The sequence below is a fragment of the Epinephelus moara genome, chromosome 14 (assembly GCF_006386435.1).
Source record: "Epinephelus moara isolate mb chromosome 14, YSFRI_EMoa_1.0, whole genome shotgun sequence".
NCBI lineage: Eukaryota > Metazoa > Chordata > Actinopteri > Perciformes > Serranidae > Epinephelus > Epinephelus moara.
Window position 1 is genome coordinate 35,361,081 of NC_065519.1, and position 17,979 is coordinate 35,379,059.

Here is a 17,979-nt window from a genome sequence, read left to right on the forward strand (position 1 = left end):
GAGACATATGACATGACGAAACAACAATTAGTGACTGTGGGTGCGTGAGTGCGTGGGTGCGTGCGTGTATTGTAACTAATGAACAACAAATATAAATGTTAACAACGACATAATAATAATAATAGTAATGATAGTAATAATAATAATAATAATAATAAAAAGTAGTAATAATCAGCAACCTCATTATCATCATAGGCATTGAAGGGAGGAGACAAAAGAGAAAATAAACAAACAAATAAAATAAGCGAAATAGAAAAAATAAATAAATAAAATAATAATAATAATGATAATAAAAGTATATATATATACACACATATACATACCCATACATACATAATAATCATCATCATCATCGCCATCATCATCATCGTCATAATGATAATAATAAATAAATAAAGGGGGGATAAATAAAAATAAAGGGAGGAAGAGAAGCGAAGGATCTGCCTCGGATCCCCACACAGCCACAGTGCAGGCCGACCCCCGCCCATGTCCGCTGCGGGACACGGGGGGGTAGGCTACACCATGCGGCACCGGCCTGTAATCACCCACCAATCTCCCCTCCTTGGCCACCCCCTCCACCTCCAGGCACCCCAGGCCCCATGCCGCACACCCCACTTGCCTTAAATATATATATGTGTGTATATATATATATATATATATATATACATATAGATGTGTTGGTCTGTGACTAGACATGTGGAGCATTAAAAACAAAGTGGGCATTGCAATGCGGGGCCCGCCCTACAGCTGGCCATCACATGCATGCCCCACTTGCCCTATTCTTATTTTTGTTTGTTTTGCTTTTGGTTTTGGTTTTGTGCCTTTCCTGAGCTGGTGTGTGATGGATTAAAAAAGCGAGATGTGCAACATGGACCAAGCCCAGGGTAGAAACCAGGGCGGAGGGGAGGCCAAGAGGGGGCAGGAAACACAGGCCCGGCCCACACAGGTTCACCGCTCCCCTGCGGCCACCAAGATCACTCAACAGCAGGCAGGGCCCAGCCCACCCCAGCCCACCAGGGACCCGAGGCAGAGCCTATGTAGTTATATATATATATATATATATATATAGCCTATGTAGTTATATATATATATATATATATATATATATATATATATACATACACACATATATACACATATATATAGTTATGTTCTACTGTTTCTTAATGTGCTGACGTATTGCGGTAAGCGTCTTGTGTCATTTCCGGTGTTTCTGTATAGCATCTCTGTGCTGCTCTAGCGAACTCTACCAGCTTACTTTCTGTTTTTTCCTCACTTCACTTGCTTAACATCTACTTCAAGTCTTAACCCACACTAGTTCTGCACTTATAGCTCTCTTTTTTTTTTATACGACTTTCTTGCGAATCTCTTAGCTGTTGTTTGCACGTTATTAGCCTTGATAGCTACATTAGCTTAACAGTTAGCGATGGCTTCTCCTTCTGCTCTTTCTTGCTTGGTGTGGCAGATGTTTAGCTATGCCTCTGCCTCCTTTAGCGACAGTGGTAATTGTAATAAGTGTAGCTTATTTGCTGTTTTGGAGGCGAGGCTTAGTGAATTAGAAGCGCGGTTCCGCACCATGGAAAATCATTCAGTGGCTGCGGTAGTTAGCCAGCCCCCTGTAGCCAGTGCGGAGCCACTTAGCATAGCCTCTGCTAGCAGTCCTCCGGTAACCCCCGTGCAGCCGGGAGGCTGGGTAACTGCCCGGGAGAAGTGAAGTACCAAGCAGAAGCCAACGGTTCACCACCTGCCTGTTCATGTTTCTAACTGCTTTTCCCCACTCAGCGACACACCCGCTGAGGAGAAAACTCTGATGATCATTGGCAGCTCTATTCTGAGAAACGTGAAGTTAGCAACACCAGCGGGCATAGTCAAATGTATCCCTGGGGCCAGAGCGGGTGACATCGAGTCAAATTTAAAACTGCTGGCTAAGGCTAAACGTAGATTTAGTGAGATTGTTATTCACGTCGGCGGCAATGACACCCGGTTACGCCAATCGGAGGTCACTAAAATTAATGTTGCCTCGGTGTGGTCCCTAAAGTCTCCAAAATTAGATCAGGAGCCAGAGCCTTCAGCTATCAGGCTCCTCTCCTGTGGAATCATCTTCCTTTTGCGGTCCGGGAGGCAGACACCATCTCCACATTTAAGACTAGACTTAAGACTTTCCTCTTTGATAAAGCTTATACAGTAGTTAGATCTGGCTCAGGCTTGCCTTGTACCAGCCTTGTACCCGGCTGACTTAGGCCTAGTCTGCCGGGGGACCTCTTATAATATACCGGGCACCTTCTCTCTCTCTCTCTCTCTCTCTCTCTCTGTCTCTCTCATGTCCTGTTACTGCATCTTGCTAACTGGGTTGTACTGCATGTCACTAACTCGGCTTCTTCTCCAGAGCCTTTGTGCTCCACTGTCTCACAGGTTAACTTATATCCTGCCAGATGCCTCCTGCTGCTGCTGTTATCATTAGTCACACTTCTACTGTTATTATACGTACACTAGGGTTGTCAAAATTATCGATACTCTGAAAAGTATCGATACTCGCGCGACAGGTCCAACGGACACGCGCTGTGCAGGCAGCGTCTGGCAGGCACAGAGCTCTTGCTGCAACCCAGCTTGTTGTCGTCGCTGTGCATGCATGCACACATTTTTGTTGCTGTAATATGGCCAGCGCGGCTGCAGGAGGATCAGAGCAGCCAGTTTTGGTCAAAAATGATAAAGGAAAAAGCACTCTTTGGAAATATTTAGTGAAGTGAACACAGCACGCTGCAGACGGCAGGTACAGCCCCTCCCCCACTAGCAGCTGAGCAGCTGGTGTCGCCAGCATCAAACTAAAATATAACTTCTAACGTTAATGTGGGAGCTAAGCAGAAAACTTTCAGTCATGCCCGTCTGTAACAGATAGACAATGTTAGTTTAACAGGACAACACAATTATGTGTGTCTGAAAAGTTATGTTAACTGTAAAGTCACAGATTGAAGCTGAAAAAACGTTTGGTTTCTCCCGTAACCCCTGGTTCTCTGATCACATAGTGAGGTAGAAACAGGAGCATCCTGAGCCTAAACTACCAACTCTATTTCGATCAGCAACGAAAATATGGTGCCAATTCACCAGAAGCACAGAAAATAAACAGGGCTGTAGATAAATACATTTGTATGGACAGATCTTGTTTCTGGTTATTTATTTTGTTTTTCTCTCTCTCTGTCCCTCTGTCTCATTGTGTCATACGGATTACTGTTAATGTATTATGTTGATCTGTTCTGTACGACATCTATTGCACATCTGTCTGTCCTGGAAGAGGGATCCCTCCTCAGTTGCTCTTCCTGAGGTTTCTACCATTTTTTCCCCCATCAAAGGGACAGAGGACAGAGGGATGTCGTATGCTGTAAAGCCCTGTGAGGCAAATTGTGATTTGTGATATTGGGCTTTATAAATAAAATTGATTGCTTGAAATAAAAAAATTGATAATGTTCATGAATTTAGCCCTGATATGATCCATACATACTGGCTGAAGAAGCTAACTGCACTCCATGAACGCCTAGCAGCACAGATGAACCAGCTGCTAAGGGATGGGACCCACCCAGAATGGCTGACACAGGGCAGGACAGTCCTGATCATCCCATCCAACTACAGACCAACAACCTATCTCTCCTGTCAGGCATCATAGCGGCTAAGATAACTAGGCATATGGGTCAATACATGAGTGAGGCACAGAAAGGAATTTGGCAGTAACATCAGGGGAGAAGAGCACCAGCTACTGGTCAACAGAGCAATCGCCTGAGGCTGCAAGAGCGGGAAGACCAACCTGTGCGCCACTTGGATTGACTACAAGAAAGCCTACGACTCAATGCCACACACATGGATACTGGAATGTCTGGAACTATACAAGATCATCAGGACACCAACAGCCTTCATAAAGAACTCCATGGGAATGTGGAAGACGACCCTAGAGGCCAATTCAAAGCCGATTGCCCAAGTCAACATCAAATGCAGCATATACCAAGGGGATGCACTGTCACCACTGTTGTTCTGTATAGGCCTGAATCCCCTCAGTCAGATCATCAAGAGGACTGGCTACGGATACCAATTCCGAAGTGGATTAACAATCAGCCACCTGCTCTGACGTCAAGCTGTACGCCAAGATTCGACTCACTGATCGACACCAACAGGAGCTACAGCAAGGACATCATCAATCATCTCCACCAGCAGCCACCTCTTCTCCTGAACTACTCTCTTGCAGGTCCACATTTACATATGTTTGGTGCGACGGGATGTACTGCACACGGTGCAAATGGCCCTGCTGCACCAGATCTTACAGCAAACATGTCAGATATTTTTGCGCATTTGGCTGCATCTGCCTGGAGATTCTTGCACCTTTTCTCCCGTAGCTTCTCCGCACCTCCCTTGCGCTTTGGTGGTTTATCCATCAGTGTACGTTAGTAGGCTGCACACTCCACCACTCTGCACAAGGCCAACAGCCAGCTACTCAAACTCAGGAGAACTCAGAAAATGAGTGGGAAGGGGGCAGGCCGAGGAGGAAGGGCTGAGAGATTTCATTGGGTCAGCCCAATGTCAGTGTAGAAAAAATAACCAGTGGGCTGTTTTCCGTGCTTTAAAGGCTGACGCAGCCGTTAAAAAATATCTACATAATTACAATGAATAAATTACAATTGTGCCGGCCCAAAATATGCCAATGGCCCACCGGGCATTGCCCGGTATGCCCTATGGCCAATCCAACCCTGCTTGTGATCCCACAGGCTAATGAAAATCATTAGGAGGCCACAAGGAAGTCGACCACAACCAAATACCTCCAGAGAGTAAGGCAAGTCTTGAGGAATCAGCTGAATGGTCAGAACAATGTCCGAGCCTGTCCCAAGGACAGAGGGATGTCGTATGCTGTAAAGCCCTGTGAGGCAAATTGTTATTTGTGATATTGGGCTTTATAAATAAAATTGATTGATTGATTGATGATTTTATTATTCTATTTGTCCTTTGTATGTTTTATTCTTATAAATATATCTTTATAGGTTAACTCATATCACAGCAGTGCCTGGATAGTGTGACGTGTGTGGTTGTGCTGCTGCCGTGGTCCTGCCAGATGCCTCCTNTGTCTGTCTCTGTCTCTGTCTCTCTCTCTGTCTCTCTTTCTGTCTCATTGTGTCATACGGATTACTGTCCGTCCTGGAAGAGGGATCCCTCCTCAGTTGCTCTTCCTGAGGTTTCTACCGTTTTTTTCCCCCGTTAAAGGGGTTTTTTGGGGGAGTTTTTCCTTATCTGCTGCAAGGGTCCTGAGGACAGAGGGGTGTCGTATGCTGTAAAGCCCTGTGAGGCAAACTGTGATTTGTGATATTGGGCTTTATAAATAAAATTGATTGATTGATTGATTCTGTTTTAAAGTGTTTTGCAACCAAGCCTCATGGTGATTCTACACTTAAAGTAAAACTGACTGATTCACTATATGAGCTTCACCTCCGGAGTGGTTGTGCAGTCTGTGTTGTTGTAGCTACAGACTGCTGCCAGTACAGATATTTTACTGTGACTCTAACCTAAAATGCCGTATATTCGTAAAATGGAGTTACCTTATCTTTACTATTACTGTAATTGGCCGCGTTTCCCAGTTAAGAGCGATCTTAAGACTTAAGAGCACAGTTAAGAATGTTTTTGATAAGAAGGGTCGCTAAGATAGGAGTGTTTCCCAGATGCGTTCTTAATGCAGCAAGACTACAACTACATAAGAAGTAGTCTTGGTAAGAGAATCATGAGGAAATGTATTATATTTAAACAAAAAAACACAGACGCCTTGCTGAGGCCGGTGCCGTCTCCTACCACTTCCAGGAAGCTCCCCACTGCGTAAAACGCAGCGCAGCCAGGCACTGCACCTCCGGGCTGAGAGCGGAATTGCACCGGGTTGCCCTCCGGATGTGTGGAGACACTAGTTGATGAGGTGCTGTATCTCAGCCGGTACTTCATTTGGACAGCCCGGTCTGACAGCACATTGAGTGTGCTGAAGTGCTGATGCACAAATGCATTTACATATATGGTTTGGCTTCGCACACGGTGACGCTGTTGGTTAGCAGCGAGAATATGCTGTTAAGCAGCCATGATATCTCACACGTGTGATGTGGCAATGCCTTTATATAGAGTAGCGGGTGGAGCGTCCCTTGATGAGGTTCCAGCTGAGCTTAATTACACCTGTCAGTTGCCTGATATCTATGAAATGTTGCAGGTTTGGAGGGTGGATGTGTTTCTGTCAGATGTGGGATATGTGCGGACAAATTATGATAAATGATGGTCATGATGATTCATTTTATTTGTGTGCCTGATGTGCACAGCACATACAGGAACACACTTGTTATTCCTCATATTTATTTTTCGTCATATTATTGGTTTTTTTACACCAGAATTCGGTGTGTAACTTGTGCCACAGCTTTGAGCACAAAAGCACCAAACATAAAACATATAGATTCAAGATTCAAAGTATTTATCGTCATATGCACAGTAAGGACACACGTTTTCCTGCAGAATGAAATTCGTTCTTTTCTGTCACCAATTAATGCTAAACAATATAAATCTGAAGTATAAAATAGATCAAAATATATACGGTGAGCACTGTTTTCATATCTCCTTGCTTAGTGTAATATTAATCTGCCTGCCGCGGCTGGAGCTGTGAGCGTTTGGTCGCTAAGAAGACTGTTAAGAGTAGGTCAGCTCAATCTTACAACTCCTTCTTCGTGAAAGATCTTCTTAAGCTAAAAGCGAATCTGGGAAACACGTTTTTCTTTCACAGGAGGCTTAAGAGCGTTTTTAAGAAGGTCTTAGCCCTAATGATTATGATTTTAAGCACTCACTGATGGTACAAAGGAGGTGTTTAGGGATTGTGATTTTGTCCACTCTCTGTTGTAAATCAGTGACATTAGAAATGTCAATCATGAGATCAGTACTCACGGTCATTGCACTGCGTGCCAGTGTAAGAGGTCATGGAGCAGTCACAAGTGTAGTTCTCCCACTGCTGGATACAAATACCCATGTTGGCACAGGAGTCCTCTTGACAGGTGGTGCTGGGACCTGTGGAAATACAGCCATCCCCAGAACCATACCCAGACACCCATCCACCCAGACACACACACACACACACACACACACACACACACACACACACACAGACAGAGACAGACATTCAAAGCTCTCAAAGTTCACAATTCCCCTGGGAGAACGAGATAGGGCAAATCTTGCTGCCCAGTATGTATTAGTGTGCCACAGCCTGAGGGACAGTGAATGACCTAAACACACACACACACACACACACACACACACACTCTCTCTCTCTCTCTCCTCTGTTTTTTGATGGGTCCGGTAGCCCTAGTTTTCGTGGCTTTTATTTCTGTTTAGGTTTAGTTTTCTATTTTAGGTTAGAGGGAAGAGCCCAGATCCTACGGCCCTTTGTGGGCTGGTCTGGGTACCTTTCTTTCTTTTTGTTAATTTTGGCCCGCTCATCACTCACACACACACACACACACACACACACACACACACACACACACACACACAGGATATAGAAATATATATTTACGTGTTTTGTTTTATTCATGTATATTTTATGAAAAGTATCTATTTTATTTGATTTTGATTAATTTTCATGTTGCTGTTATTGTGTATTTTTTGTTTGTGTTTGTATTTTATGCTATGGCAATAATGTTTTTTTGAAAACTTTCATGCCAATAAAACTTTTGAATCTGAATTTGAATTAGAGAAAGCGAGAGAGAGAGCGAGAGAGAGAGAGAGATCTGGGTGTAATACTACAAAAACACACTAGAGGAAACCTGGAGCGATTTCACTTTTCTTGTGTCGCTTTCAGATGCTTTTTGCAAGTATTTAAACCTTTGAACCTTCAGCTAATTGGTGCGATTTCTTTCAAAAACATGCAAAAAAGGCACTGAGCAACTTGGTAAGAAATGTCCCAAGAACTGCCAAAAAAATATTAGATTTAGAAAATTGTTTTTCAAAAAACACTAGAAAAAAAAGAAAGAAAAAAGCTAGGAAAAACTATATTTAAAATCATTATTATTATTACTACATCTTTAAATTATATTACAGAATTATTATCATTTTTAAGCACTCTTTCCAGGTCATTTACTTGTTTGTTGCTAACGTTTTTTCCTTTCTTTTTACTACTTTTCTTATTTTGAATTATCTCCTTTTTACTAACTTCTTGCTAATGTTTTGAGTCATTTCTTCTTTCATTTAGTATTGCCTTCTTCCCATGTTTTTTTTTGTAACAAGTGTGTTTCTTGGATTTTTAATATACTACAAATTTTACATCAAAAACAACAACAGAAAACAAGTAAGGTACAAAATAGAACATTCATAGTAAGGCATCATCTTAATAACAACTGCTACGACAGGGCAATACGGTGAGTACTTTTCAAATAATCAGAAACGCTACCTATACAAGTATTGACTGTCTAAAGGTAAGAAAGAGGGGGAAAAAATGCACATAATTATGTTGTATTCAAGAGGTTAAGACAAGTAGAGTTCTGTAGTTTTTCTAGGGCAGCCGTTTTCCCATGTTTTTAAAAGAAATCAAGCCAATTTGCTCAGGTTTCAAAGGGTTAAACTGATTCTCTATAAGACGTCATCATAACATTTTGCATTACATCTACATAGATTAATGTGTTAAGAGCTGGTGCTTGTTTGTTCCATCCTCCCATCAAAATCTATTTTCCCTCATTGCTACTTATGTCTAACCATGCACATTGCTTTGGTCTTATGAGCTATTTCCTTATTAAAGCACTGCAGTAGTTTAATAAGAATTAGAGAAGAGAAGAGCATCTAAGGGTCAGCACTCAGACCTGTACAGAGGAGTTCTTAACCCAAAATTAGCCTATTTAGTGTGAAAAACGTTCTGTTGTCAAAGTACAATATATGGTTTACCCAGGTTCTTCATGGGGCACTCACCTCATCTCTCCACTAGTTGTGAAATATGCCCATCTATATGTGCTCCATTGGTTGATATATGGGTGGATATGATTGGTTACCCTTTGCTCGTGTTTTATATCATTAAATGTTTTTCTCTGCTCCACATCTAGGCTATTTAAATGTTGTTGTACTGTGTTGTATGATGACCCAGATGAAGACCATAACCTGAAACTTGTTGGTCTAACCATAATGCACTGAATATTGAATATACACAAACTATACGTGTTGCTAAAGTTTTTCCCCTCCAGATTTCTTCCTTTCTCCACACACCCAGAAATTAGTTGAAGTTGTGTCTGAAATCTAGACTCTGCTTCTACTGTTCATTTTCCCAATATACCTGCTTAAGTGTACAAAAATCCTCAGTGTGCATCAACTCATCTAATTCTAATCAGGTCAGTGTGTTGGGTGGAGGCTTACCTTGTAAACTGTTGCAAGCTGCTCTGCTAAAGGAGCTGTTCAGGACCAAGTAAACGGATGATGAGGAGGGGGTGTAGTTTTGGAACTTACAGTGACTTACAAGGCAGGAATGTCCTGCAGCTGATCCGCTGATCTGCTTCAGGATTTAATGTATGATGTAACAGTGACAGGCTAATTCATGTTCTACTGATAACAGTTCTGTTAAATGTTTGCCACAGTGCAGTATTGCCATCTAGTGACAGTACAATGTATAACCAACCTAATAATCATTAATGGGCTTTGGTAAGCGCTCAATGGCTGAAGAAACACAAATTAATTTTATGTGATGAAAGCTTGTTATGAAAAGCAGGCAGTACATGGCAATACAGCTTAAATGACTACATTAGCAAAAATAAAGAAAGAAATCACACAAGCAAACATAAAATGTGACAGAATACCATGGACAAGACCAGCAAACTGTGATTGATGACATTTTATTTTTAAAAGAAATTAGTTAACCATTACTTTTTTTGCAGTACATACAGTACAGTGACAAGCATTGTATAAAATCCCATTCACATGTCACAGTGAAGAGGACATACAGTACACGCCTTATTGTCTGCTTTGCTCGAAAAGAAACAGTAACACATGTATTTGTCTAACATGGAACTCTGAAGGGTAATGCTAATAAAAAACAGCAACATACAGTACACTTAATGGCCATCTCAATGATATGGAAGGCATAAGTATAAACAGCTGGACAGAATGATTTCCATGCAACAGGTTGTGGAAGCCCATAACCTTAAGAGGATGATAAAAAACAACTGCAAAAGAATGCACGACTTGCACAGGAATGTGGAAACATTTTGTCCACAGTGACATTTGCTTGCTCGTGCAAAATGTTTCAACAGCCCATTGTGATGTAGTTATGTACAATGTGCATGAACAATTTGAAATCAACACAAAACAAATTAAACCTTCAGCAAGTTTTGTGAACCAACTGTATGGACTGCAATCTGGGTATAGCCTGATACATATTTCCAATGCTGCTGTGATGTCATACTGCACATCTAAATTTATACTCTTTTTCAGGTTTAGACAACATTAAAATGCTTGTTAGTAGAGTTTGGTCATGAGAATGCACTTTTTTTTTTCCGCATTGACACATAAAAAAAATGATGTGTTGATGTGTCTCTTCTGGTCGTGGTCAAAGAGGGACCTTGAATTAAGGCACTATATCCATGAGGAGGGTTGCATAAATCATGTCAGGGAGCACACTATAAATAAATTACTGATGTGGGAGCCCCCTTATCAAGATAAAGATTACTGTAGATGTGCTCAAGGTGAGCCATAGCTTTGGCTAATATTTTGGTTTGTGTGAACTATACTGCTAGGAAAATAAATAACCAAAAAAAAAAAAAAGTTAGAATGAGTTGTTTATAGCTACAAACAGGGCAGGTCCCTTTCCATGGAGTCCGCCATCTTGTTGGAGGGTTGGGGGTAAATAAATATCCACATTTGTGCTCTCTGGTGCATCTTAGCACTATAAACTGACTGTGAACTGTTGAACTGCAATTACACGTGGCAGAACCGCTGCTTACATTTTGTGCAAACAGCATTATCATGTTTGATGAATTATTTTACACAATTTCTTCTGCACATATTATTGGGTGTGTTAGAGATGGGGCACATTGAGAATAGTTCACCTGGAGCTCCACTTTTTCATTATGATAGAGGTAGATATGTGGCTGTGATGAGAAACATAATGTGGTGGAGAGTGTTCTAACTAAAGTTTTAAAATAATTCCCATCCCATGTCCCAGACAACAAAAAGTTTTGTCTCAGGACAACTCTCTGCAAAGTTTTCAAACTGTCACTGCATAATGACAGAGAGAGCTCTGTGATTAAATGGGATGAAAGTGATGAATGTAATAAGCCATGATTGTCACAGCTTTTAATATACCTAACTATAATAATGTGTTCTTTCCAATTCCCAGTCTGTGTTCAAGTGCACCACAGGTAGCATGACCACAGAATTACTGGGATTACACACTCGGCAGGGTGCATTTGACTGTGATCTGGCAGCACTGCATTGTTTACGATTGTTAATTCCATGGTGTTTTCTTGTGTGCACAGAAAGTGGGGGGACAAAACGTTTTCGCTTTGGCGACCACAGTTCTCCTACACACTTGGCACACAGCAGAGGTTTCAGTTGGTTGCTATCTGCAACCTCACTGCTAGATGCCACGTAATCCTGTACAGTAGACCTTTAAGAATTTTTTGTGCATCATTATAGCACTTGGTTAACATGATATTATGTACACAGCTGTCAAATGCATCTTTCTGAGACTTAATTATCAACCAACACACAGAGTTAATGTTATTTAGTTATATCAAGCTAATAAAATCTGCCAATGAAAATTGCCGTTAAATTAAAATCACCAGTTGCAAACTGAAAGTGAGGAGCTGCTTTTGTCTTTTCTTTTGGTGTTTCATATCAACACTCTGAATTGCCTTGTTGCTGAAATGTGCTTTATAATAAACTTGCCTTGCCTACTTCAAGGCCAAGGATCTGCTGTTTGGAAAATTACACCAAACTTCATGTGATTCATCAGCACCAACTGTTATCATTGTGAAATTCATAGTGTTAGGATGGAAAGTTTAACTAGCATTGCAATAATAAAGAAGTGGGGTGAGGCTTAGTAAAGAGTCAGTTACATATGTAATAGATATTAGAATTTGCAGTGTTTTCTTTTTAATTTTGAAGAAACTGGAGCTTGTCCTGTATGTGAATGTATCCTCATACTATCAAGTTAATACATTGTTTTTGTACGAACACACATGAACCAGCCACTTGTAAGAAACTCTGTAGTACCTTCTCATATGACAATAGTGTTTTAGACTCCAAACATTCACAGAATTTAGAAAGAAAATGACAAAACATAGGAGAAAATGGAGCAACTGGCTGTAGTTTATGTCACTGCACTGACAAAAACTGCTCTGATAGTGAGCCCAACGTCACTGTCAGTGGGCGACCAATGTGGCCGGTAATGTGGTGGTGTAGCTGAGGAGGAGTTTGATGTTTGGCCTGACTCTAGCTGCGGGCAAGTGAGGCAACAAGTACAGTTAATAGAATGGAGGGGCTTCCGTATGGATGCAGGGCTGTGGAGCTACTGTTTGCATTGAGCAGAAAGAAAGGGCTGCTGGAGCTGGAGTTGGAGTTGAAGTTTGTGTTATAGTAGTCTAAATCAGGCTCAGATTTCAGGGAAGGTGTACCTTCGCATCCACGCTCAATCTGCCCGCTGCGAAACAAGGCATCATTGAGGAGATCCGGTAGGCGACCGTTGAGGTCTACTGATGCCAAACAGCCCTGGAAGCCCTCCCTGGAAGCCACCAGTTTAGGCAGGTTGCCATACATGCCTGGACCCAGTCCTGCGATGAACAGATCACCTGGAGTGTAGAACACATAGAGATACTGTGGGAGAAGAACAACAGAATTGTATCTCAAATATGTCTATATATAAATTCTGTGTTTATATATTAGTTTGTTAATGATCTGCGCCATTTTCATTTGTGTGGCTAAATTAAATTGAGAGGTATTTCATGAAGTAAATTATACATTAAATATTATACTTCACTACACAGCAGCAATCCCCTGGACACATTTTTTTTGTAGTGGCATGGTGTTACATTTCAGTATTGCTAACCAGTGTCGTGCAAGTTACTTTCAAAGTTGAACGTATTACATATTATGCGTTACTTTTATTTGAAAAGTAGTATGTTTACAATATGGCTGTCTATGCAGAATAATGCATTACTTATTACACTAGTTTTGCATTACTTTTACCAAAATAACCTCAGAGGTACAATCAGGCAATACAAAATGGAAGAGGGTCATGTTGTTTATAGTAGGTAGTCAAAGGACACAAAGCTCAAGTTTACTGTAGTTCAGTCACAACAAATGGTGGCAACATATAGTACATCAGGAATGACACACACCAGGACACTGAAAACAGGCATTTGAATATAAAACAAACAATCAAACATTGAAATATAGCTCATCTTGTTTTGAAGCAGATTATGATAGTTTGGTCTGATATATTGTTAATGTTAAGTTTGCTGAAATATGCTTCCACTCTTTAAGTCATTCATGCCTTTGCGTTGTTCAAAACTGGTACAATGTTGTCTGAGGGTAATGTTCAGACATATCAACTTTTGAAAAGTTTTCTTTTTTATTTTAAAATCAAATGGCATGAATTTTAATTTTAAAGGCTTTAAATATTCACACAAATATTGTATTAAATTAAATAATCACTGTCTTTTTTCATTTCTTAACATGATGGTACAGTATTGCTTAAAGATAACATACCCAAATGTGTATGGTTAGGTCTATTTTTTAACAAAATCATAAACATTTTTTGAACAGCCTGCATCATAATGGGTACCATAACACAAAAGACAAATGCTGAGGTTAGGAAACCAAACGCATAGGCTTGAGAGTCAGGCTGCGGTCGGAAAGTCCCTCCTATCGTCTATTCCTAATCACTATTCCTTGACCTCGGTGGGAAACGTCACGAGGTCAAGGAAAGATGAGTAGGACAATTCATAAGGACTTAGGAAAAGAGAACCGCAGAGCTGACAGAATCCGACCGCACTTACGCTGGGCTACGTCATCATGCGACGGCGGATGTCAGTGACGTAGGTCGACCGTGGTGAAACTACAGTTTATCAAAGATGGACTACAAAAAGCGCATCTCAGACATTCCGCCCCGTGCCTACTTACCATGTTGCTTCATGCAGGCTATATAAACGTGGACATCACAGTGAAAAATATGACTTAATGGGGTGATCAAGAAGGCCAGCTCTGTCGTGGGATTCTCTCTGGACTCGGTGCAGGTGGTGGGAGAAAGGAGGATGACTGCCAAGCTGTCATCTCTGAGGACTAATGCTTAGTCAATTTGTGAAGCTACATGTGACATTTCTGTTTACCAATTAGCTCAGTGAGATAGAGGATGGTTTTTGGTGTTGAAGATTGTGAGTTCAAGCTTCAGCTCGTGCAACATTTCCATATGAAAAATCTACCCAAACTTTTCATAAAGGTCCAGTCCGATGCCAGATGTCCTCAACTGGAAACACAAGACAATAGTCCTGATGGTGGCGCTACAGCAAGCCTCTAAACTTCAAAAATTTGAAAATTCATAACAAATCAACCATACGTGCTACAGCTTTGGAACTTTCACTTTGAAATTTTCTTTTCCATGGCATGGATGTCTACTGTCTGGCACCCTGATGCTTGGCTTAGTCAATTTGTGAAGCCACACATGAACTGTCACTTGCCAATTATCTCAGTGAGATAGAAGACGGACCTCAGTCTCAGAAGTTGTGAGTTCAAGCCTCAGCTAAGGCAGAACGGACATTCTAATGTGAAAGTCCTATCTTCAGGCATCATGCTATGTGGATTAGAGACTACCAAGGTTAAAATAATTATGAACCAGGCAGTTTTGCGGAGAGACAAATACTCTTTATCAACACTTTTCCCTGTTATCCCTTGTCTCTTTTCCCTGTTTATTTGGCTTAGCTATCAGTCAATATGCAGAGTCTATCCAATAGCTACTTTTACATTTTAAAAAATGTTTTCATCTTTGTCACCATGGATAATGTTTAGCTTTAACCTAGATCAGGCCAGTTTGTTCATAATTGCTAGCAGTTAATGTTATTCTTACTTTCTTGTTTTTGAGTTTTTTCTTTCCTTTGTATATTATGAGTCTGATCACTTCAGCCACTCATCCACAATTTGAAGGGCATGCCATAATTATATGATGTAACTTCTATGTTGTGATATGCTTTGTTTTAGTGTGTGTGTTGCTCAGAATTGCCTAATTTTGCCTAAAATTGCCCGCCCCGACCATTGCTGCGTAGCAGCTATAATTTTTCTTATATTTTCCATATTTTGATCACCAGCTTGAGGAGTATACATACATCAAACTCATATCCCCACATATCAAATTTCTTCACAGGGAATAAATCAAATAAAACAAAGTTGATATTAAGAGGATACAATGAAAACTGAAGTCTCTCCAAATCAGTATACACCATGACATTCATAGGTATTAAGATCATGCCGAGTATTTAAACCAGATTTTAACTCAGTCTATTCTTAAGCTTAGCTATACATTTTCAGTTCTGACATTGTCAGAAAGTGATAATTCTACTTTGTTTACAACTGGGGTCACAGTGGGTGGTGGTGGTGTACTGGAGTGTGCTAGATTTAACAGTGTTCCATTAAGAACTCCATTAACATGAGGGGGGCAAAACATTAGGAACAGAGTGGGTAAAATATTTAACAACTTACAATATAATGTACACCAGCAACACACACTACAACGTCAATAATAAAAGTGGCATTATGGGGATTGATGCAATGTGTTGGTCATTACTATTCCATTTTTTCAGTAACTGAACACCTTTGTTTTCACTTTCATTTAACACAACAGGACTCAAAGGTTTACTTTTCTTTTATTTGTCTTTATTTTGCGCAATGTCTTTCAGAGCTGCGAGGAACCTCTCATTTTGTTCATAGAGAGCCTGATCTCTTGCCTCATCTTTGAGGGGCTGCTCTCTCAGGAAGGCCAATACACCCCAACTCCTCTTTGGCCTCTTGGTTGGTGGCTGGGAGCAGGTGGATGTGGATGGTGGTGGTGGAGACGCCTCCTCCTCTTCACTGTCCGTCTCAGGGGGGAGGGAGGCTGGCAAGACCTCTGCACAGACAGGTAATGAGGCTCCAGCAGCAGCCTGGCCATGGTGTGGCATTGAGCATGAGGCAACAAGCCTGGCCATGGTGTGGCATTGAGCATGAGGCAACAAGGGTGGGAGGCTGAATGGATGGCCTCCCCCAAGTGCCTCATGCATGTCACTGAACCATGGCCAGGTAGCTGCTGTTGCCTCACCCCTGTCTGTGCCCATGCCTGTGGGTGGGTTTTTCAGCTCCTATTAACATGATTAACACAATGTTAGTGAAAGGGCAGTTGGGGCAGAACGTATAGTGACCAACAATGGAATAATCTAACTGTTACTGGCCATTAAAGAATTAAAGATTCCCTTATTAGCCCCACGACAGAGATGTCAGTTATTGTGGCAGCAATGAACAATAAATTAATATGGAAACAGTGAGAAATAGTAAGAGGTAGAAATGTAAAGAATATGGGCTTACAATATAGCTAACAAGAAATGCAATTTATTGTGCAACATAATACCCACAGACACTGGCCCACCACAGTTCCCAGCCATCTGATTTGCTTTACCTTGTATTTTGTCTTTAAGTTATCCCATTTCTTTGCCGCCTGCATGGGTGACACCTGCCCCTCCAACCCTATTTCTTTCACCACCTGCCTGTAGGTCAGTATTAGCTTAATTTGCCACCATTCATTAGGTTATATCAACATTTTGACCCACAAGTATGACTACTTACTCCCAGCCGGCTTTGGCCGCATTCCTCCTCCCACTGAAGAGGTGCTCCAGCCGCACACGTGCCCGTATGAGAGCAGAGATGTCTGCATCTGTGACTGAAGAAAAATTAATTAATGAAATTGCTAAAAGCTGGCGATTCAACAACACTCAAATAGTGACATGATTAATGCACACTGAGCATATCTTACACCACAATATTAACTTGAATTGGGTAATGTTACAACAGTAACGTGACGTTTATAGTTCGCATGGGTTTAACATATTGTTGAGAGTTTGGAACATATAACGTTACGCATATTATCAAGTTATGGCATGAGATGGGGAAAGCTTCATGTAACAGTGACTTACATGGTGATCTCCATGACTTTTCAGTCATGTTGAGAGCCAGTTGTTCTTTTTCTTTCTTCTTCCTCTTCTCCTACTTCTTCGGGTTTATTCGTTTGTCTCCGTGAACGGTCGGTTGCTTTAAATATTGCTCCCGCAAAGCATTGTGGGATTAAATTATCCAATGTAGGTCCAATGTATCCTATGCTAAAGGAGATCTGAAAGGAAGCACTGAACCTCTTTTCCTTAGTGTTTAGAGAATTCGAACAGCTCATACCATGGCGGCCACTAAAATACTTCCGGGTCATTTCACTCAGCTAAGAACCTTCCTAAGCAAAAAAGACTTTCCGACCGCAGCCAAAGCTCAAGTTTACTGTAGTTCAATCACAACAAATGGTGGCAACATATAGTACATCAGGAATGACACACACCAGGACACTGAAAACAGGCATTTGAATATAAAACAACCAACCAAACATTGAAATATAGCTTTTGTCACAGAAGCAGAACAGGTTATGCTGTAAACATTGTAGGTATATGAAAGGAAACACACTGAACATGCTAACGCACATTGGACAGCATACTCAGATGTGCCAATCACCAGCACCCTTCTATGATGTACAGTATCACACATAAGTGAGTACTGTGCCAACCATTATTATCTAGCACTGCCTTAACCCTTTTGGGCATGGAATTCACCAGAGCTCACAGGTTGCTTCAGGAATCCTCTCCCACTCCTCCATGATGACATCATGGAGCAGATGGATGTGAAGACACCTTGTGCTACCCCACCTTCATCTTGAGGATGGCCCACAGGTGCACAGGT

At 41.3% G+C, this 17,979-nt stretch overlaps 1 protein-coding gene across 1 annotated transcript in view; it reads right to left on the reverse strand.

Annotated features, from left to right (window-relative positions):
- nrxn3a (neurexin 3a) overlaps window positions 1–17,979 on the reverse strand; it is a 634,542-nt gene that overhangs the window by 173,873 nt on the left and 442,690 nt on the right. Inside the window, 2 exon segments of the mRNA XM_050061947.1 lie at window positions 6,937–7,056; window positions 12,639–12,812. Coding sequence (XP_049917904.1) covers window positions 6,937–7,056; window positions 12,639–12,812 — 294 coding nt within the window.